The sequence below is a fragment of the Mytilus edulis genome, chromosome 3, assembly GCF_963676685.1.
Source record: "Mytilus edulis chromosome 3, xbMytEdul2.2, whole genome shotgun sequence".
NCBI classification, from domain to species: Eukaryota; Metazoa; Mollusca; class Bivalvia; order Mytilida; family Mytilidae; genus Mytilus; species Mytilus edulis.
The window spans coordinates 11,168,036-11,192,563 of record NC_092346.1 but is presented as its reverse complement, the minus strand read 5'-3'; the positions used below and the strand labels follow the sequence as shown (position 1 = coordinate 11,192,563).

General features: G+C 30.2%; 1 protein-coding gene across 2 annotated transcripts in view; it reads right to left on the bottom strand.

Moving 5' to 3' along the window:
- LOC139515811 (general transcription and DNA repair factor IIH helicase subunit XPD-like) overlaps window positions 1–24,528 on the bottom strand; it is a 55,394-nt gene that overhangs the window by 24,478 nt on the left and 6,388 nt on the right. Inside the window, exons 2-16 of one of the 2 annotated variants that reach the window (XM_071305509.1) lie at window positions 22,295–22,394; window positions 18,243–18,320; window positions 17,694–17,756; window positions 17,405–17,515; window positions 16,515–16,631; window positions 15,784–15,837; window positions 13,475–13,537; window positions 12,702–12,825; window positions 12,159–12,255; window positions 11,304–11,413; window positions 7,523–7,546; window positions 6,322–6,490; window positions 4,237–4,355; window positions 2,574–2,713; window positions 563–664 (exon numbers count right to left, since the gene is read on the bottom strand). In XM_071305509.1, coding sequence (XP_071161610.1) covers window positions 563–664; window positions 2,574–2,713; window positions 4,237–4,355; window positions 6,322–6,490; window positions 7,523–7,546; window positions 11,304–11,413; window positions 12,159–12,255; window positions 12,702–12,825; window positions 13,475–13,537; window positions 15,784–15,837; window positions 16,515–16,631; window positions 17,405–17,515; window positions 17,694–17,756; window positions 18,243–18,320; window positions 22,295–22,394 — 1,471 coding nt within the window. Of the gene's footprint in view, window positions 1–562; window positions 665–2,573; window positions 2,714–4,236; window positions 4,356–6,321; window positions 6,491–7,522; window positions 7,547–11,303; window positions 11,414–12,158; window positions 12,256–12,701; window positions 12,826–13,474; window positions 13,538–15,783; window positions 15,838–16,514; window positions 16,632–17,404; window positions 17,516–17,693; window positions 17,757–18,242; window positions 18,321–22,294; window positions 22,558–24,528 lie in introns of both variants that reach the window. The other variant, XM_071305510.1, reaches the window with a different exon arrangement.

Here is a 24,528-nt window from a genome sequence, read left to right as displayed (position 1 = left end):
CTACAATATGTGTATGATTTGAGTTAAACTATTATACATTTTTTACAAAGCAAATGTTTCTTAAAACATACCAAAGGACATCAATTTTCTGCTTAAGAATCTAATTGATAGTAAATAATTCACTGTTTTAATACAGTATGCAAATAAGATTAGCATGGTTTTAGTCGATTAAAGGGTGTTCATTTAAAGTTATTACTAACAAAAATCCATTTAATAAAACAGAACTGAATCTTTTTAAACTATAAATCACAATTCATTAGTTGGAAGTAGTAAATTTGTGTCCAACATTCAAAATTAATTTATAAACTTTTGTTTATAATACATTATTTTTTTCTTAAAAACAAATTAGTTCCTAATACTTCCTAATAATATTTTATCTTTTTCACTAGAATTTTTTTCTTCTTCAAAACAGAAAAAATAGGCCCTAGAAAAATTTCTGCTAGATCAAAGTTTAGATATCTGCTAGTTTCAGAAGAGGGCATATCATATAGGTAGTTAAAAAGTAACAACTATAAATAATAGCAAGGTCTTATTAAACCATGGTTAGATAATTTCAGCTTACCATTGGGCATAAACATGTCCTTGCCAAGGTCATTGTGAAGGTTGCCATGGTTACTGGTCTAAAATCTAATATCTTAGGATACATGTCTAAAGGTGAGAGTGTCTAAAAAATGAAGCAAACACGATTAATTGATAAAATTTTCCTTAATATATTGCTTTTGTCTTTATTTCAATCTCAAGCTACTGGACATTTTTCTAAGTCCAGTCGACTAAGAACACAATGATCTCATAAGCCACAGTTCTTGATGTTACTTATGAAAATCGCAATAAAACGATTATCTAGGGTCTTTCACTTCAAGAAATTAGAACGTTTTCTTACAGTCTACAAGAGTGAGAAGACAGTTACATATAGATTATTACATTTATACAAGTGGATTATCGGATTTATCCAATAGAGATAGTTAAATTATCAATTTAAAAGTCCGAGCCTCGGCGAGGACTTTAAAATTTATAATTTAACTATCGAGATTGGATAAATCCGATAATCCACACGTTACTATGTAATAATCTGTTTCTCTAATGAGTAAAAGATAAATTTCCTTTTTTCTAAACCAAACTCCCCTTCAAGTGCCTTCCACTTTCCACGAAGTTGTCAATTTCATTAACACCTGTTAGAATATTTTGATCATTTTAGGGAGCTGAGAAAGGTTATGACCCTTTGACTTAGCCAATCATCTTCTGAGATCACCGGCAACCACATGTTGATTAAATTTTTTTATACAATGGGTTCGGAAAGGGATATTTTTCCATAGAATTAGAGAAAACAAAATTCAAGGTCATTTGCATTTCCTAGAAACAATAATCTATTCAGGGTCTTTCAGATAAAGGAATTTTCAAGGCTACATCTCATTTCATTGTTCTATTATTTATAAATAATAATGGTTTGATAGTTTTGTAGGTATACACTAGTATGCAAATAGGGAAATAATTTACAATAAATAGTAAATCTAGCAATGAACAAGTAATAGTTATAGAATCCATCTTAATTTTAATTATTAGTGTTTTGTCTTGAAACTTCATTGTAGTTATTGGTGTTTTGTCTTGAAACTTCATTGTGGTTATTGGTGTTTTGTCTTGAAACTTCATTGTGGTTATTGGTGTTTTGTCTTGAAACTTCATTGTGGTTATTGGTGTTTTGTCTTGAAACTTCATTGTAGTTATTGGTGTTTTGTCTTGAAACTTCATTGTAGTTATTGGTGTTTTGTCTTGAAACTTCATTGTAGTTATTGGTGTTTTGTCTTGAAACTTCATTGTAGTTATTGGTGTTTTGTCTTGAAACTTCATTGTGGTTATTGGTGTTTTGTCTTGAAACTTCATTGTGGTTATTGGTGTTTTGTCTTGAAACTTCATTGTGGTTATTGGTGTTTTGTCTTGAAACTTCATTGTGGTTATTGGTGTTTTGTCTTGAAACTTCATTGTGGTTATTGGTGTTTTGTCTTGAAACTTCATTGTGGTTATTGGTGTTTTGTCTTGAAACTTCATTGTGGTTATTGGTGTTTTGTCTTGAAACTTCATTGTAATTATTATTCTAATATGACTTTCTTCTTTTGCTGTCAAAAAACAAAGCCATGTTGTAATTCCGATAAAACATGGGCTGCACGTAATTGATGTCACAATTGAAATTGCAGAGTCAGCTGTGTTTTGAACAACGCTGGAAATCAAAGTTGACATTTGTGTTGGTGTCGCTTGGTATAAATTATTGACAAATACAATGCCTACCCATGTTAAAATGAGCATAGAGCATGGCATGAAAGAATTATTTCTAAAGTGTACTGTCATACAACTAAATTATGATTATTGGTGTACCATCATTTAAGAGGTTAGTAATTGGAACAAATGTCACATGACTTACCCCCGATGTTATAACAACCGACTGGAATCTATTAAAGACAGGTGTTATAGCAATAGAAGCATCCATACAACTGAAGTGTAGCACAGGGTTAGATATAGTTGGTGTTCTGTCATCAGAGGGTTCAATAATTAGGACAATTGTTTATTGTTACATGACTTACCCCTGATGTTATAACAACTGACTGGAATCTATTAAAGACAGGTTTTATAGCAATAGAAGCATCCATACAACTGAAGTGTAGTACAGGGTTAGATATAGTTGGTGTTCTGTCATCAAAAGGTTCAATAATTATGACAAAACCTGAAAATAAAGGACCAAATCACTATTGTAAATTAGAGAATTCAATGCGTGCATTTGTCATTTTACATTAAAATGCGATTTTAATTTTTGCGATATTGAGAAAAAGTCCTGTTTAATTCATATAAAAAATTTCAATATGCAAGTTAAACCTGTTTCATTTTGCGAAATAATAAATACATTGCAATAATCAAGGAAATGTAAGAATTGCTATTTCATTGATGTAACCCCATTTCTCCTTCAACCTACACACTTCAAAGTTTTCTGTGATTTGTGGTGATAGATCTTAGATGACAGCATAGTTCTATACAAAAAAAAAAAATTTTGTGTACTATTGTAGGATATTGAAAGGTCACAATACATTATTATAAAAATTTTATATATAGAAATTTTTTGCAATCTTTATTAGATCATATAGTGCATAGTCATGGATCTCAAAATGGAATATGTCATTTCAAAAACTAATTCGCTGTTTCATATTAAGGTCATGCATTCTGGGAATATTTTCAAAAGCATTCATCTAACCCTGTGACTGATTACAAATCTCCAAAAACAATGGAAACTTTCCTTTAGCTACAACCAGGTTTAACCCACCATTTTCTACATAAGGAAATGCCTGTTCCAGGTCAGGAATATGACAGCTGCTTTTCATTTGTTTGATTGTTTGAGCTTTTGAATTTTCCTTGGAGTTCAGTATTTTTTATTAAATTTTTTTTTAATATGGGTGAAAACAATGAGTTTACCCAAAGTCCTTAAAGTCATAAGAAACCTCAAATTAAAAAAAAATATGCATATGTTTTTTATAACTAAATGGATAGTTTTCATTTAACAACTTATGTACATATACTTTTTTCTGAGGAAAATTCTTTAATTTGTCCACATTTAGAAGAAGTGTACTTATTTTTAATTGCTTGCTGCCAGCAAGCAATTCAATGACATATTTTCCGTATGCATAGTGACCCGAGCGTAACCCTCCTCGTAAAAATCCGGTGACCACAATACGCATGGATCTGTCATTGAAATAAACAAATATCTGATTATACATGTTAAACACGTGCTCAATACCCATGCTTTTTGTGATTTGTTTACTATAAGGTGACAATCGGTAAAACTCGGCTTCAAATCACGGCATTTAATGAGCAGCCATATTTGTTAAATCATAACAAACAGAGAGAGAAAAAAATTGGCGATTATATGATATATTTGCGAAAATAATGATAAAATCGTGCACATAGGACTAAGTTTATGATGTATACATGCATTGGTTCAAGAATTGGACAAACATTATTTTTCACCACTCACTCGTTTCATATGACTTTAAGATTTTAAAACTGCAAAATTAGAACAGACGTTTTCTAATTTCATATGAAACTATTCTGTAAATCATTCATTCAACAAACATGAATAGGTATAATAACTAAGGTTTACCATGCTTTTATGACTATCTAAGATGTGGGGCAAGAAGCTTTTAAACCCTATAAACTATATCAGTAATGTGTATACACACACTTTTATACACAATTTACCTTTTGTATATGTACTGACTAGTGTGGCAAAGTTTGATATCAGTGTGAGTGCTGAAAAGTCATGAATATCTGTTAATTCTAATGTCCTCATTAATGAACTCAATCTTTCTGCACAAAATCTGAAATAACAAACATACATTATCTACAATAAAATAAGAGTTTATATATAGATGAAATGATCATGAGGTGGATTATAAAATGCTTAATGAAAATAAAAAAAAAATCTTACAGGTATGGACTGAAGAACAAAAATCTTAAATGACACATGATTCTATTTATGTACAATGGTTCTAAACTGGTCCGCCGTTCCATCTATAGCTTCTCACTGAAGGAACGGGTTGGAGACATTGTCACATTGGCATTAATTGGACAAGTCTTACAAATTCAACGATTCGCTATTAAAATTGACAAATTATAGTGATAAGAAATTGACCTCAAATGTTAATACTGCGATGCAGCAAAATAAACAAGTATCTGTTAAATTAACCCCATGTTGGTAGCGCAGATAAATGACCAATGAGCATGTTATCATGTTCCTGACAAACTGAGCCGGTATCTTTCATTCCCTCAAGAACTCGGTAGGGTAATAAATGTGCTAACTTCTCATTTGATTTCCTATCAGTATAATACATAATAAACATAGCACAAGATGCACTAGTCTCGTCAAATTATTAAATCATGTGGTCAGAATTCCAGTGTAGCGATAAGTGAACATAACAGGGATCCAGTTTACAATGGTTCCTAACTAAAGTTCTTTTTCATTCTCAGTAGTAAAGAGTGGTTAAGACAGAAATGTATTCATATTTTTTAACTCAGTTCTTTTTTTATGAACATAACATTCTCCAAACTCATTATTTGTTAACTTTATGATCACTTTCAGAGGCAGTCATAATATCTTTCATCCATGGTTTAAGGATGTACTTAGGTGAGGTTAGGTGAAAATTAATAAATTAAGAAGTTAAAATTGATACCATAAGCTGGTAGAGCATCAGTGAAGGATAAAAATAAGCAAAAAATATTGATAGGTCATGGACCTCCTTTTCGAGATATTTGAGATTTAAAATATGGTGGGAAAAGGCTGACTTGGACTTTTACCTTATGTTTGCATTGGTATTATAAGGTCTCAAAACAAAAGAACAAAAATTACGAATCTTCTAAAATTTTGGGAATTGACCTTTCATGAGCTATTAAGTCTTATATGAAAAAATAAATGGGTGTTATGGGGCAAAATATTTTACATTGTTTTGTATGGAAAAACACCAAGGAGTCTGAACATTTGACACAGATTTCAAAACCTCACCTAAGTACATCCTTAAGTCATAAAGTTTAAGCACTGACAAATAGATTTTTATCAAACTAATGTATCAATTTTATTTTTTTTGCATAAATATGAATAATTACATTACATGCATTTCATACGACAACTTTATATAAGGCATTCCAAAATTAGATTTTATTGCCCAATAAAATGCAACATTCATAACAACAGGTGCTTCCTGTGATAACATCACCACAATGCATGTTCATTATTTCATTGTTGTAGCCCGAAAATATAATACTGAATGCTTCTTTTTGTAATTCAATAGTGTTGTAAAATTATTGACTGTGCACAGATTTTTAATATGAAGCAAATGTGGGTCATTCAAAGCTATTACACTCCATACAATTTTAAGCATTCAATTCTTAAATAAAGCAGATCCTAGAGGTTAAATTTAACAGTGCAAAAAATGCACCTACAGGTCGCCATATTGAACAATGGGTAATTGTCTTCACATTATGGCAAACACTAAATCACCCAGAGTTCAACATAGAAGTACCTTAAATCAACATAAATATTCATTGAAAGTTGATCAGAATTCATCAGTATATGGTACTGTGGATTCATTATTATTCGTTGGATACCAATTTTCGTGGGTTTCGTGGGTATAGGTGGACCACAAATTCAAATGTTCAATGAATAACATATTTTCAATAGGCTTTGTATAGAAATTGGCAAAACCATGAAATGAAATCTTCATGAATATGAAAGTTTTCAGCACTCCATGAAAATTGACAGCCATGAAAGTAAATGAATCTACGTTATACCTTAAAGGTTTTCTTTCAATGCAGACTTTTTGAACACAGTCTTTGAGGAAGGATGGGGGACTTTCTGACACCACATGTTGTACTCTAAATCGAATTTTTAAATATTCTAAAAATCTTTTCATAAATGCTGCAAAATGTTCTGCTGTTCTAATATTACCAGGTACATTCTCTGAAATATAACGTTCAAAATATCATTTACTTGGTACATTCTATAAAATATAATGTTCAAGATTACAATTACTAGGTATTTTCTCAGAAATATAATGTTTAAGATTATAATTGCTTGGTACATTCTCTAAAGTATAATGTTAAAGATTATATTTACTTGGTACATTCTATAAAATATGATGTTCAAGATTACAATTTCTAGGTATTTTCTCAGAAATATAACATTAAAGATAACAATACTTAGTTACATTCTGTGAAATATAATGCTGAAGATTACAATTGTAAGGTATTTTCCAGAAATATAACATTTGAGATAACAATTACTAGGTACATTCTCTAAAATACAATGTTCAAGATTACAATTACTAAATATTTACTCAAAAATATAACGTTCAAGATTACAATTAATTGGTACATTCTCTATATTATCAAGTTCAAGATTACAATTGATTGTAGTTTACAAATTTTTATAATATGATATAATCACAACCTAGCAAAGGGAAATGTAGGGTATACTTTAATTAGAAAGCACCCAAATGACCAAAAAGACCGAAAAATAAATGTTATTAGCATACCATATTCAACTATAGACAAGTGTCAATGTAATATTCAAAGTTCTGAATTGTCCACTGTATAGTGAATTGTGAAAACACTGTCTTCTTAGTGTTTTGTATAGCCTTTTTAATAGATTTTTGGGGTTTAAAGTCTATGAATTTTCCAAATTTGTGCAGTACATTCTGCACAACCTAAATAATTAGTACACTTGAAAAGACATGGAATCAGCATACATTTCTATATCTATCATAAGTATTGGACAGCATAATAGACAATAAATACTATAACTGCTAAAACATACAGTAAAAGAAGTATTTCTAAACTCAAAAATATGTGAATGAAGCTATACAGAATCAATACTTCATAGCAAACTTCAAATACTTGAATTTGAGAATGGAATGGGAAATGTCTCAAAGAGACAAAAAACGGACCAAAGTGCAGAAAACAGTCTAAGGCCACCAATGGGCAAAGCACTTACCTTGAAGTACTTCATCCGGTAAAACTGAAATGAAAGAAAACAATATCAAACTGCAGATGAGATTGGTTTTTAGTTGACTGTTTTCAAACGAAATGATAATCCATAAGTACAAGACCTTCCACACACATTTATAAACAAATAGGCCAAAACAATTATTGATCCAATTAGCAAGTAGATTGTGGTTTTTTTTTCAAAATTACAATTTTTGGGGTAAAAAAGTATATATTATACACAACAAAATATGGTAGCTTACAATTCTTGTCAACTTTCATACACAAGTTCTAAATACTGTTAGGACACTAGCCAACTTTATAAAAGAGGGACAAAAGATACCAGAGGGACAATCAAACTCATATATCGAAAATAAACTGACAACGCCATGGCTAAAAATGAAAAAGACAAACAGACAAATAATTGTACACAAGACACAACATAGAAAACTAAAGACTAAGCAACACAAACCCCATAACATGAAGATGTATATGGGTCATTTTCAAAAAATGTCGAATTTTCAGTACACCCATGCTAATTTTTTTATTTCTAATGGAAATTTCAGTTGTAATGGTTTAAATGAAAGCTTGTCGGATTTGTGATTCAGAACATCAATAATAAACACACCTTACATCTATTTTGATAAGATTAAACTGCATTTAAGACCGATTTTGGGGGTATTTGTCTGCGTACAGTGTCAGAAAAACACATTTCAAATGATTTTTTTGCGATTTTCTGATCACCTTGATATCTGCAAAAGGGACTTTTTAAGAACGTTAAATATTACTCTAACGAAAAATCGTAGCTTCTTTATCATTGTATGTAACATATTATCTACAAACTAAATTGACTCAGCGTACAGGAGGTTCATGTTTTTCCTGTTACCGCTACTTAAATCAGCCGTTAAATTATTCTCCCTATGAATATTGAATCAGTCAGTGTTGATCTCAAAAGTGCAAAGAAATCTTTACATTTAAAATGCCTCGTTTCTTGAAAGACATTGTAGAGAAAAGAAATTTCAAGACATTAAGGGAAAAAAATAGAGCGTACTTTTTTTCATGTCTATGCTGTTACCACCAATTTTGATTAATTACACCAACAGTATACTTGTTAAAAGTGCAATAACGTGCTGGAAACCAAATTCACAATAGAAAAACATAGTCACTTCATCAAAGGGAGTAGTTATTTCACAACAGCAATCAAAAACGAAGAAATTTGTCTATCCTGTTATGTCTATCCTGTTACTATGGTTGCTATGGTTACAGTAACAGGATAGACAATTGTAGACAAAAACGTCGTTTATTTTTTAATCTTAACATATAGGTGCAAACCGAATGAAATATTTCGTTGTTTGAACTCATCTTAAGGTTATAACGTCTTAATCTTCCCAATTAAGCATTCGCAAGTGCAATACTGATATCGGTAACAGGATAGACAAAAAGGTAACAGGATAGACTTTTGTATAGTGATATATCAGAAACGTACGTTCCTGTTACCAATGAAATGAAGAGAAAAGTAAACTAACTCTTGCGGGATTTACTTAATGTTGGGTTTATTGGAAAGGGTGAAAAAATGCCGAACAATATAAATTGCTATCTTAGACTTGCATTACTGGTGGTAATTTTTACAACCTTTGAAAACCAATTTTTAGAGGCATTTTTCAGTACAACCTGGAAAATTGGCAAATGATCTATTATATTACAGAATGAATATATATAGAAGATTATTTTCTCGAAAAACATCTAATTGGCTACGTAAAACAAGCTTAACATTTTATCTAAACCTTTTCTAAATAACCCAAAATTTCTTTTGAAAATGGTAACAGGATAGACAAAATAATGTACCACCGATCAAAAAATGTTTCAACATATTCTTGTATGACATCATTAAGATTGCATCTTTTAATATGTTGTTCTTAAAGTACTGTTTGTTTTGATTTGCTTATGTAGAGGGTTGTTAGAATAAGTAACTTTTAATAATTTTTTCAATTTCAAAATTCGACATTTTTTGAAAATGACCCATATAAATGTCTAAAGTTATAAAAAAAATAACAACTTTTGTTGCACAGATGCTTTAGTAGCTGTTTTTTTTAATTCAAACAAACTAACTTTTATTTATTCTTGAGTTTGTGGAGTCGAATAAGAGAGAAGAAGTTAAATTTGTAATCGCAATCTGGATTCCAAGTAATCAATTTTAAAAGGAATACATAGCAACAATAACAAAAATTTCCAAAAGGAAAATTTTTATTTAGCAGTAAATATCAGTTTGAACTTTGAGATTGCTTTTTGATTTTGTTTCTTTTTAGATGTTTTGAAATAAACAAGGGATAACTTAAAAAAAACAATTCTTGAAAAATTACTTGAAATTATTAATTCATATTTGTATAAAATAACCATGTCAATTTCATGTAAACCATTAAAAGATGTACTTTGGTGAAATAAAAAAAATCAAGAATTTAAAATTGATACTATAAGTCAGAAGAGCGTTATAGTTGAAGAACAAAATTAAAGAACCTTAGTGAGCACGCTCACATACCCCACGTCCCCACATTGTCATTGGAGAAATTAAATAAGTACAAATGTATAAGAAAAAAAAAATTGTATAAGAAAAAATACTGAATAATAATTTCCTGTCAATATACACATCTACATAGTATGTCCTTATTATCTACAAAATTTCATGAAATTCTGTTGTGTTTTCAGAGGAGTTGAGATGACAAACTGTTGCAGAAGTACATTGAAGCAAATAAGTTCAAAGGGGCATAACTCCTAGAAAAAAATTGAATCGTAATTTCCTGTTGATATGCACATCTACGTAGTATGTCCTTATTATCTACAAAGTTTCATGAAATTCTGTTGAGTTGTTTCAGAGGAGTTGAAATGACAAACTGTTGAAGTAGTACATTAAAGTAAATAAGTTCAAAGGGGCGTAACTCCTAGAAAAAAAATTGAATTGCAATTTCCCGTCGATATGCACAACTACATAGCATGTCCTTATTATCTGAAAAGGTTTCGTGAAATTCTGTTGTGTGGTTTGAGAGGAGTTGCGATGACAAACTGTTGCAGTAGTACATTAAAATAAATAAGTTCAAAGGGGCGCAACTCCTAGAAAAAAAATTGAATCGCAATTTCCCGTCGATATGCACAACTACATAGTATGTCCTTATTATCTGAAAAGGTTTCGTGAAATTCTGTTGTGTGGTTTGAGAGGAGTTGCGATGACAAACTGTTGCAGTAGTACATTAAAGTAAATAAGTTCAAAGGGGCGTAACTCCTAGTAAAAAAATTGAATCGCAATTTCCCGGCGATATGCACAACTACATAGTATGTCCTTATTATCTGAAAAGGTTTCATGAAATTCTGTTGTGTGGTTTGAGAGGAGTTGCGATGACAAGAAACAGGACTGCCGGACGGACGGGTCAAAAACATTATACCCTCCGCAACTTCGTTGCGTGGGGTATAATAAGCTCAAAATATTGATGGGTTATGGAACTCTTTTTCAAGATATTTATTTTTTATTAAAATGGCAGGAAAAGGCTGACTCATGATCAGACATTTACCTTATATTTGCATTGGTATTATTTTGGTCTCAAATTAAAAAAAAAAGAAATCTAGAATCCGCTTAAATTTTGGTAGACTTTTTATGAGCTATTGAAGTCTTAAATGAAAAGCAAAATAGGTGTTATGGGTAAAATTTTTTACCCTGTATCATAGGAAAAAAACTAAGGAGTCTGAACATCTGACAAATATTCCTAAACCTGACCTAAGTACATCCTAAATATATAGAATACCTGGATTAGCAAGTACTTGATCTGTTTCCCTGGCTAAATTTTTATCCCTAAGTCCTTGTACCAGTTTTAAATATTCATCATTTAACCTTTCAGCATTTGATTCTTTTATCCTGAAAATTAGATCTCCATACATTAATAACACAATATATAAACAAGAATGTGTCCATAGTACACAGATGCCCCACTCTCACTTTTATTTTCTATGTTCAGTGGACCGTGAAATTGGGGTCAAAATCTCTAATTTGGCATTTAAATTAGAAAGATCATATCATAGGGAACATGTGTACTAAGTTTCAAGTTGATTGGATTTTAACTTCATCAAAAACTACCTTGTCCAAAAACTTTAACCTGAAGCGGGACAGACGGACGAACGAACGGACATTTGAACGGACGAACCCACAGACCACAAAACATAATGCCCCTCTACTATTGTAGGTGGGGCATAAAAATGTGCAAAACAAACTTAAAGTTGGTAAATCCTCACAACATATGTCTTCTTACATTGCCAGTTAATGATTTTACTTTTCAATTTAAAACTATATTTTTTAGATATATCTTGTAACATATAAAAAGAAAAGAATAATGTATGGAAATTATCATTTTCATCTTTTGCATATGTAATGAAAGTAACTTACGTGACTTAAGTGTACACAATTGCAAGATTCATTAATGCCATTTTAAAATAAGATCTAAATGTAAATTATGAGGTCTAGTAGATGCCATAGTCCTATTGAATAATTAGATCATTACAAACTTTTTTTAATTTTCATCAATAAATTACAAATGCTTGTTTTGCTTTATCTGATTTAAAAAAAAGATGATAAAATAAAAAAATGATTTTTATGCATTTTTTACCTTCTAATATGTTCACTTAGTTTTTCTAGATTCTGTTGACATTTTTCTAGGGTCCGTTTAGAGATTTTTACACTCATAGATTCTATACATACGTTGTCTGAAAATAAACATACCATGTATATGAAAATTCAACATGCTGATGAAAATAAATATGCATGTATATGTGAATTTAACATGCTAATGAAAACAAATATACATGTATATATAAATTTAACATGACAATAAATAAAATAAATATAAATCTATCTCTTAACTTTGTGTGACTTTCTTTTGAATTTTTGGGATAATTTTACTTAACATGCTACTAGCTTGAGAAAACAAATATTGCTTTTGTGTCATTATTTATGCACATGTGTAATTGTAAATGTAAATATCAACACCGTCTTAAGCAAAATAGTTGAAATCAGATTTCTTAGGTCTTTCAAACTCAAGGATGTTTCTTGGCCACATCACATTATTAAGCAATTACCATACACAACTTGTGAGATGTTTTGGAAAATAGAAAAAAAAATGCTTTCTGCATATAATGTAATCAATGCATACCTATGTTATGGGCCTCATCAAATACAACGACAGCTTTTTTAGAAAGTTCACTGGATACAAGTTCTGAGATTTTAGGATCTAATAAATAATAATAACTGTACACAACTATATTGGCATGATTTATCTGAAATGTAAAATAAACAAATAATTATGGAATCCTATCTAAAAATCCTGTGCATACTGACTGCATGTAAGACTTCAAAACATATCTAACCATTGACTGCCTGATGGCTGATTAACATCCCAACATCATATGTATGTGCCTGTTCAATGTCTGAAACTTCTTCAGGGATGATGTATGTCATATCTTATGCAGAGTTCACACATAGCCTATTACAGCTCCTTTTTGAGATCAGACAGTGCTACCACCAGAAAAAGTCGAATAACTATCCTCAATAATCTGTAATGTCCTTTCATTGTCTGAAGAAGAGAGTCTTATATTAATGGATTAGGATTGGTCTAAAGAGGTTGTCCAAGCACTCCCCACAGAAAGTGCGGCCAGTAACATTCAGAAAACTCAGCTGATTTTGTCTAGTCGGATTACATGAAACCACTGAGACAGTGTTGTTTCTATTAAAGTATCATTTTAAAATGTCATAAAATCAATTTCACAATTAAGGGGAACTTAAATAAAACAAAACTGGTATCATAAGGACAATCAAACATGTTTATAAAGGTCTCCTTGGGGCAGGGGAAAACTGACCTATAAACTTTGTAGAATTTTGCATATTGCTTCTAAACATCTAATTTTTATCAAATCAATATCAACTTACGGCATATCTTGCTAAAAAATAGGGACAAAATCCTCGATCTTTTCCATAGTCTTTTAATTCATCCTGAAATACAAACATTCAGATCCGTCAGAATTCCGTTAAAATCTACATAGATATAGGAAGATGTGGTATGAGTGCCAATTAAACAACTCTCCATCCAAGTAACAATCTATTAAAGTAAACCATTATAAGTAAAGGTACATCCTTCAACACGGAATCATGGCTCAAACTGAACAGCAAGCTATAATATAAGGGCACAATAAATTGCTAGTGTAAAACCATTCAAACGGTCTAATCTATATAAAAACTAAAAATGAGAAGTATGTTTATTTAAGGTGTTTTGGGAGTCTAAAATAAAAATGATAGAATTTGTTCATACTTTGCCAAAATGTAGTATCTATTGATACATGTTCAAAAATATTATAAAAATGATAGGTCACCGTGCATTTTCTCAAGTTACAGGTTGTGACAAAATGACACATTTTGTATGGATTATACAGGAAAAAACACAATTTTGTGAATAGAAACATAACAAAATGACAGAATTGTAAAATAAATTAGGAAAAGATAGCTTTCAGACAATGCTTTGAAAATATCAAAAGAAAAGTTAGGGTTACCATACGTTTTTTCCGGCTTAAAGAAATAGGAAAATTCCATGTATATTCCTTCAGGAAATGCACTGTTTTATAGAGTTACCTCCCCTTAAAATGCAAATTTGAAAATATTTTAAAACAACTAAATATAATCAATATTTTTAAAATTATTAATATAATATAAGTTACATTCTTATAAAGGAGTAAGTTCGGTAAGGGCCATATTTGGCCCCGATTATAAAATTGAATTGTACAAGATAAAATATGTTTGAAACTGTCTTAAAGACATGTTAGAAAGTAAAATTTAACTATTTGCATCAAAGTTTTATTTTAAAGCGTTGATTTCTACATCTAAAATAGGTCAAAATAAGAGATTTTGACGAAATTTGACAAAATTGGCCAGATTTCAACCAAATTTAGGACCAGGAAACATAGAGCGCAGGCGTCGACAAACTAAATATTCAAGTTAAACATGTGAAATGTCATTACAAACATTGTGTTCAAAAATCTTTTTTGTCGACGTATGCGCTCTATGTTTCCTGTCCAATAATCAATGCAAAATTTACCAATTTTCATTGATTTTTCGTGGGAAATCAAAATGAGTACTGTCTGCAACGTCATCAGTAGAACGCAGGAACGTAATTTTTCAACAAATAAGCTTATTTCCTATCTAGTCAATGTATTAGCTATGATTCCTTGTGATATTGGTCAATAAATCCTAATTTGAAATTTGAGGTAAAATAGAAGGCCATTTTAGAATCTTATCGAACCTGCTCCTTTGTACTTTTAAATGAAAATTCACATTAAATAACTGCATTCCTACATCAAATTTTGCTAACTTGATAGAAAATATGGACCTTAGATTCTCTGTAATTTACAATCCAAGATGGCGAAAGACACCCATACCACTTTAAGTAAAATTGTGATACAAATTGGGATTTTTATACTAAATCATTAACATTTACTCAATATGGTTAAAATTTCATACTCAAAATGTTGAACCTTTGTTATGGAAGACTAAACAAAGTCTAAACGATTATTTTTCCAAAATTAGACTTCACGATACAAAATTAATCTATAAAGTGATGTAAATCCCTAGTTTTAATGATTTTGTGCAAAACATGTTTACTTTTTTTTTTTATACATTTGAATAAACAACTAAAATAATGTACTTCCACACATCCTTTTTGTACCTGTAACACCTCACCAAACCTATAATCTAGTGGTTGTCTTTGATTGCTGTCTTGTCATTTCATATTGTTTTAGTACAGGTCAGACTGCTGATCCTCTCATTTGAATGTCATGTTTTGTTGATGATGTAATAAAATGGCCTTTGATAGTTTACTGTTCAATATTGCTTTTGCTCATTGTTGAAAGCTGTACAATTACTACAAATGTTTACAGCCTTGTCCTCTGGTGTATGGTCACTTGGGTGGGAAGTTGTTTTTATGGCAATTATACCAGATCTGATTATTTTATTTATGGCAATCATACCAGATCTTATTATTTTAAGTATTTTTTTCACTTTAGTTTTTAGTACCAATATATAATTCTGTAAACATCTATCTGAATCAACACTTGAAAAATTAATTTCATGTAGATATTATTCAAATTGCATCAGGAAAGTGGTTTTAATTTCTATTTCCTCAAAACACCTGTTCTATGTTTGTCTGCAATTTATTAAAAGAAATAACTAATTTCAAAATAAGTACTTACTAAACCATATATTCCTGTTGGTAGAGGTGTTTGCCTTCCTACTTTATCAAATTTCTGGAAAAGAAAAGATATACTTATTAGAATTAGAAGTGCATTGTAATAATGTACAGTAAAATTCAGACATCTTTTTGAATTTTTATTCTTTTGACAGCTATGAAGGAGATAGATTTAAAAAAAAACAGGAATTTTAAATTCTGATACCATTAATTCATGAAGTATTTTCTGAAGTTCTCTAATATTTGTATCCATAGAAGTTTAACAATTGTAGTTGTAAAGGTACTAACAAATTTCTGAATTTACAGTACATGGTTACAATCAATTTGGCAGCATGATAAAACATTTCTGTTTTATTCAGCATAATTTGTGGATATCAGAAATGTGCAGTATGCATTTTTCTTGGATGCTAGATAATTACATTTGATACAATTTTCTTTGAAAATTTGTAGAAAACTGCTCAATGGAGGATATATAAAAATATCTGTACAAAATTTATGAAAACATATTTGGTCTTGTAACAAAAAGTATGGCTACTAAACCTTGGCATCAGGGAAGTAAACTTATTCTCATGACAAAGGAGAGACCCAGACTAACAAAGAGTTACTTTTTATTGAGTTACTTTTAATTTGATTTTATTGAATTTCTTAGCAAGCAACACCGACATAAATATCCATTTTGATCTCAACAGTGTTTAAATAAATAATTATATTTTTTTTATTTTAGTGCAAACTTACTTCGTAGAAATCACAAACTGGAACTGTAGGATCACTCTTGCGTTTGACCCTGATGAAAGATGACGTCATTTTATGACAAAGTCCATCCATACTTTTCCCTTCTCTCTCCTGGCTCACCTGTTTATGAAAATAAGAGTATAGTTCAATCTCACAAAACTAACAGTAACAAAACAAAATTGTAAACTGCATAAATAAATGTAAGTGTAAAAAGATAGATTTGTTGTGTTTCAATATTGTAAAAGCAATGTAATTAATGAATTCAAGGAACACTTGCATTAAATTAGTTAAAAGTTTAAAATACAGGCAAAGGCATTTTTAGTCATCAATATTGTTTAAAATATAATTTCACTAATTTGATATTTTGAGAACTATGTTATCAACTACAAACATGAAAATCTTGAATTCACAGAATATCTGTGTATTAAATGTAAAATGCAGCTCAATCTTAAGTTTGTCTATGCTTAGTTGAGTAGACTGTCGTAATGTTGGCTTTATTTCACAAAAAAGTAAATAAAAAGCATAAAAAGATTTATTTAAAGTCAGTTATACATATACATGTAGCTTATGTTGTATTGTTATATGTATAACCGACTTTAAATTAAAAAAAAATTTCAACTAAACATTTCTTGAAATATGATTGGATTATCTCCCTTGGCATTATATCCTACTTTTTAACAAATTGACTGAGTGCTAGCTTTAATACATAAAACTTCAATGAATGTTTATAACTTTGTGAAATGATCTATATTTATTAAAATTCTTCAATAATCTAAAATCATCGTGTTTACATAATGTTTAATCAATAATTAGATTTAATAAATTTAATTTTGATTTCTGTTCTCAACAAAATTTCTTAGAATTTTATGTCATTCTTTGACATTTTAACAAACCTCAGGATGAATACACAGATTTTTCCTGGAGCTTAGAGCTAATCCTACGATTTGTAGTTTCTCTTCAGATTCTTCATAAAACTTGACCAAGTTCTTTAATTCTTCAACAACCTGTAACATATAAATGAAAATATCAATGAAACAGGAGCATTTTCTGTGACAAAAATTAGATAATGTTTTTACTGTAAATGGTGGTGATTTTTAAACATTCACTCTGAAATACATCTGGCAGTTGTTTATTAAATTTACTCATACGTATCATTAAACACAAGATAAACTTCCACATTACCTTCTCTAACTCAGAAACTGTTCTAGAACAATATATCAACTTTGTTACTTCTAAGGGGTTGGCCTACAACATAAAATAGCAAAAGTCATTATCCAAACACACATCAATAAAAGACATAATCCAAATATACAATATCAAAAGTCACAATCCAAACATGCAAAAAATATCTTGTTTACCAGTTTATTTCAGGTTTAAACAATTATTATAATAACAGAAAACCTTGAACAGTCTATAGGGGAAAGGTCTTATTTGATTTACTAATGAACAGAAGATTTTTTATTCAATATTTTCACATTTTTGCATGTAAAATGTTTTATCAGTACAGGAACTTAATTTCAATTTCAAAATTTCAGCTTATTTTTCAGTGAAATTAATTTAAACATGTTTTTCTTAAATTTTGTATAGATACATTCAGAAATTATTTAGTAAATGCAAAACCCCATAGGCTAAGTTACACTTGAATGATGATTCAGGTTTACTGAAATTATTTTCAAATAGGTTAAATTATATGTACTTCTTTAAAAGTCGGGAATCTATTACTATTATTACCTGCATATAAGCAACAATAAGAGATAGAAGTGATACTGTCTTCCCTGTACCCGAGGGCATCTCCAATGCACAGTGTCCCTGTCAATAATGAATGACAAATATTAAGCATTTACCCAAAAAAACTTTTGTACAATTCTCCTTTTCGTGCTCACGATCATAGGATTAGCCAAAAAATACAAAACTTGATTGACCAGTTAATTAATTATTTGTGGTTCTCATGCAAAACAAATCTAAGGAAATGTTCCTTTATCTAAAAGTTTATTTTCTGTGCAACAAGTTGCTATGAAGATACTTTTATTGCACTAAAACTAGAGGATTTTGAATATCTGTTAAAAAAGTCAAAAACAAGAGTAGCCAAGATTCTTATCATTACTTTGGATTCATTTATTTTCATAGATCATGGCAGGCAATTTTCATGTGGATTGAGGTAAACCTATATCTATTTGTGGATATTTCATTTGGTTGATTGCCAAAGACTGTAAACAACTCTTCAAAATGTGTACTTTAATTTATATTTGAATTCATAGTTCACCTATATCCATGAAATCAATGCAAAAATCCATATAAAAATCCATGTAAAAATAGAATAAACAGCTGCGCCATGAGCGCATAATACGCCCGACGACTTGTGTGGAAGTTTTATGCAATAATCATAAATAGTTTCTGAGGAAGTTATAAGCAATAACCATTTATTGTTTTTGAGACACGGCAGGACATGTGAAACCCCCCACCCTGTTTTTTTTTTACAAATATCACTAAAATAAAATTTTGAATCAAACCAAAAAGTATACAGATCTTTAAATTAGTATAACAAAGAAGTGTGTACAGTTTCAAGCAATAATCATAAATTGTTTTTGAGATACGGCGCGACATGTAAAAAACACCCTCCCCTTTTTTACAAAATACTCAATAACTCAAAAATGAAATTTTGAGTCATCACCAAAAAGTATACAGATCTTTAGATTAATATAACAAAGAAGTGTGTAAAGTTTTAAGCAATAATCATAAATCGTTTTTGAGATACGGCACGACATGTAAAACCAGATGCTCCGCAGGGCGTAGCTTTATACGACTGCAGAGGTTGAACCCTGAACGGTTGGGGCAAGTATGGACACAACATTCAAGCTGGATTCAGCTCTAAATTTGGATTGTGATTAAATAGTTGACACAGCATAGGTTTCTGACACAGAATGAATGTGTTCTAATGAACTTAAAATTTATGTTTTCTCTTAGAGCAATTCACTATGCTGTTGAATATTAATCCTCTCAAAAAAATGTTTGAAGAAATTTTCTTTTTTATTTATGAAATTTCAAATGAGAAAAATTGAACCCAATTTTTTTAATCACATCCCCCTTTCCCTTATTCCAAAACTAATCTCAATTAAAATTTCTAATGGAGTTTGCAACAATAACTACTCATTTAAATACATCATAAAATATTAAGATGTAAAAAAACTGCTTGTTATCACTGAATGGTAAAGATTATTTTAATTTATCAGTTGGTAGTAAAAAGTGAATATACATTGTATATTGTATATAACAAAGATTTAAGTTGATTCTGGACAAAGAAAGATAACTCCAATTAAAAAAAAATCTTGCTATTGCACAATATTTTGCAATTAGATATTTCTTGCTTACTATTCTGGACAAAGAAAGATAACTCTAATTAAAAAAAAATTTGCTATTTCACAATATTGTGCAATTAGATATTTCTTGCCATTGCGCAATACTGTGCAATTGAAGCTTGCTATTGCACAATACTTAATAAAATAATTTTAGATCCTGATTTGGACCAACTTGAAAACTGGGCCCATAATAAAAAATCTAAGTACATTTTTGGATTCAGCATATCAAAGAACCCCAAGATTTCAATTTTTGTTAAAATCAGACTAAGTTTAATTTTGGACCCTTTGGACTTTAGTGTAGATCAATTTGAAAACAGGACCAAAAATGAAGAATCTACATACACAGTTAGATTTGGTATATCAAAGAACCCCATTTATTCAATTTTTGATGAAATCAAACAAAGTTTAATTTTGGACCCCGATTTGGACCAACTTGAAAACTGGGCCAATAATCAAGAATCTAAGTACATTTTTAGATTCAGCATATCAAAGAACCTAACTGATTCATTTTTTGTCAAAATCAAACTAAGTTTAATTTTGGACCCTTTGGACCTTAATGTAGAACAATTTGAAAACGGGACCAAAAGTTAAGAATCTACATACACAGTCATGACAGTTAGATTCGGCATATCAAAGAACCCAAATTATTCAATTTTGATGAAATCAAACAAAGTTTAATTTTGGACCCTTTGGGCCCCTTATTATGTTGGGACCAAAACTCGCAAAATCAATACCAACCTTCCTTTTATGGTCATAAACCTTGTGTTTAAATTTCATAGATTTCTATTTACTTATACTAACGTTATGGTGCGAAAACCAAGAAAAATGCTTATTTGGGTCCCTTTTTGGCCCCTAATTCCTAAACTGTTGGGACCTAAACTCCCAAAATCAATACCAACCTTCCTTTTGTAGTCATTAACATTGTGTTTAAATTTCATTGATTTCTATTTACTTAAACTAAAGTTATTGTGCGAAAACCAAGAATAATGCTTATTTGGGCCCTTTTTTGGCCCCTAATTCCTAACCTGTTGAAACCAAAACTCCCAAAATCAATCCCAACCGTTCTTTTGTGGTCATAAACCTTGTGTCAAAATTTCATAGATTTCTATTGACTTAAACTAAAGTTATAGTGCGAAAACCAAGAAAATGCTTATTTGGGCCCTTTTTGGCCCCTAATTCCTAAAATGTTGGGACCAAAACTCCCAAAATCAATACCAACCTTCCTTTTGTGGTCATAAACCTTGTGTTAAAATTTCATAGATTTCCATTCACTTTTACTAAAGTTACAGTGCGAAAACTAAAAGTATTCGGACGACGACGACGACGACGACGACGCCAAAGTGATAGCAATATACGACGAAAAAATTTTCAAATTTTGCGGTCGTATAAAAACCCCTCCCCCTTTTTTACAAAATACTCAATAACTCAAAAATGAAATTTTGAATCATCACCAAAAAGTATACAGATCTTTAGATTAATATAACAAAGAAGTGTGTAAAGTTTTAAGCAATAATCATAAATCGTTTTTGACATACGGCGCGACATGTAAAAAAAACCCTCCCCTTTTTTCAAAATACTCAATAACTCAAAAATGAAATTTTGAGTCATCACCAAAAAGTATACAGATCTTTAGATTAATATAACAAAGAAGTGTGTACAGTTTTAAGCAATAATCATAAATCATTTTTGAGATACGGCATGACATGTAAAAAAAACCCTCCCCCTTTTTTACAAAATACTCAATAACTCAAAAATGAAATTTTGAATCATCACCAAAAAGTATACAGATCTTTAGATTAATATAACAAAGAAGTGTGTAAAATTTTAAGCAATAATCATAAATCATTTTTGAGATACGGCGCGACATGTAAAAAAACCCTCCCCCTTTTTTACAAAATACTCAAAAACTCAAAAAGGAAATTTTGAATCATCACCAAAAAGATTACAGATATTAAGATTAATATAACTAAGAAGTGTGTAAAGTTTTAAGCAATAATCAAGAAACGTTTTTGAGATACGGTGCGACATGTGAAAAAAAACACACCCCTGTTTTAGTTACAAAGTGCCGTAACTCAAAAAGTTTAAATCTTATTTTCACCAAAAAGTATACAGATCATTTGACCATCATAAGAAACAACTGTATTAAGTTTCATGAAATTTGGATAAGTCGTTCTCAAGTTACGGTGCAACATGTTTACGCTGGACAGACGGACGGACACCGAACATTTGTATACCATAATACGTCCCGTAAAAATTTTGACGGGCGTATAAAAATTGGTATCCCACGAAAAAATAATGAATCCATAGTACATGTATATAGGTTAAACCAGTGGTAAATGAAACAAATTTTCATTTTCTTTTATATCCAGGCTGTTGCACAGTTACGTATCAATTAGTCAATACTGATTAGTCAAAAGTAATAAATACCTTTGCATCTAGTGTTCTTTTTAGCTCCACCATGTACATATACTGCTCTGGGTAAATGTAGTCATAAGGGAAAAGTACAAGCAAGCCATCTACATTTATCCTGTTAAAACATCAAAACAAAATTTTATTATGTGATTAAAGAATGTTCTTCTCAATAACTGTTTTCATGCAATCTTTGCTGAAAAAAATATTTCTACTTGTAATCAGGAAGTTACTTTTGCATGCTTACAGATTTCTCAAAATATATATTGCCCTAGTGGTCTCTGAAAAAATCAGCTGGTAATCACTATTATTATACCATAGATATATTACAAATAATTCTATTGGGCAGCATGTTATCACATGACCAGGAATAAATCAGTTAATTTTCATTTGATTGCAAGGAAGGAAGAATAACCCTATTATTCACTAACAAATAACCTTTTAGTTTCTTGATTTGTACACAAGTTTACTTATTTTAAATGACACCACAGACATAAATAAACAAAATGGTTCACTTTACAGGACACATATATCTATATGTATGATGCTCTGTTGTTTTTCCAGTATGTGTCAATGTATACATATTTTGTAGGGTTTTCAACTTTCCCAATATCATGTGCTGTATTTTAATTTCCCTGTTTATATAATGGTGGTATATTGGTGCAATGTAGCTGCACTGTTCAGTTAACGTTGCTTTAATTTATAACAGTTTATATTTACTAGCAATGTGCAGTATACTATCTATGTCAGTATACTAAACATTACGGATATTAAAATCAATTCAATTTTAAACTGTTGCCTTTCCATAACTGTTCTCCAAATAACAAAAATTGTGATAAAAAAAATACATATATGAAATATTATCAATGTATTCTAAATTGTTTATTTTAGTTTTTTTTTATAATTAGGATATACTGGTTTTAGTATGTAAAACAGAAAATATGAGAATTCAAGTCAAATAGTTAAACATGTATTTGACAGCATATAACATGTATAATTATAGATTATCATTGGTTATCTCAACGAGATTGATTTTCTCGCTTGAGTTGGACAGCAAAAGTGAGAAAAGCAATAGAGTTGAGATGACCAATGATAATCTGTTTATCGCTATTTTACCTATGATGACGTTGTCAATTTCATGTCAATTTCGTTAGCAACCCCACGTGGCCTCCTTAGTTTCTAGCGATAATTTTTCCATATCAAGCGAGAAGCATGATATTAAAATTATCACAAAAAAAGTTCAAAAGAAAAATGCACAAAATAGCGATAATGCCCTTTAACAAATGTTTAAAGAGCACTGAATTCTAAACAAGAATGTGTCCCAAGTACACGGATGCCCCATCTGCACTATCATTTTCTATATTCAGTGGATAATGAAAATGGGATAAAATTTCTAATTTTGCATTAAAATTAGAAAGATTATATCATGGGGAACATGTTTACTAAGTTTCAAGTTGATTGGACTTCAACTTCATCAAAAACTACCTTGACCAAAAACTTTAATCTGAAACTTGCACTATCATTTTCTATGTTCAGTGGACCATGAAATTGGAGTCAAAACTCTAATTTGGCATTAAAATTAGAAAGATCATATCATAGGAAACATGTACATGTATACTAAGTTTCAAGTTGATTGGACTTCAACTTCATCAAAAACTACCTTGACTAAAAACTTTAACCTGAAGAGGGACGAACGGACGAAGGGATGAACAGACAAACAGACAGACGCACAGACCAGAAAACATAATGCCCATAAATGAAGCATAAAAATTATATGATACATTGTACTAATAAGACACAGTCACACATTTTTGTTTACAACTTACTATTTATTAGAAAATTAAAATAGATAAAACAACTTTGAGATATAAGAAGCCAAACTGTACATACATGTATGTAACAATAAAGTCAAATTAAAACTCCAAAGCCATTATATCATGTTCTAATCTTCGTGGCATTTGATAAATATATACATTTGGGTTTTCTTTAGTTTAATATTTACAATATAAATAACTTTAGAAAACCTTTCAAAAATTTATATAAATTCTTTTGAAACAATGAAGACAATTAAAACTCTAAAGAGTAAGATGTTTTATAAAATTAGGGCAATCAGACTCTATTACATGTATGGGCAAATGAACTGAGTGCAAACAAACTCTAACAGGCGAATATGTTATCAGGGCAAATGGTTAAGTCCAAACAAGTATGAAACCTTGAAAGGCTATTTGATTTTTTTTCTGTGACACCTTCCT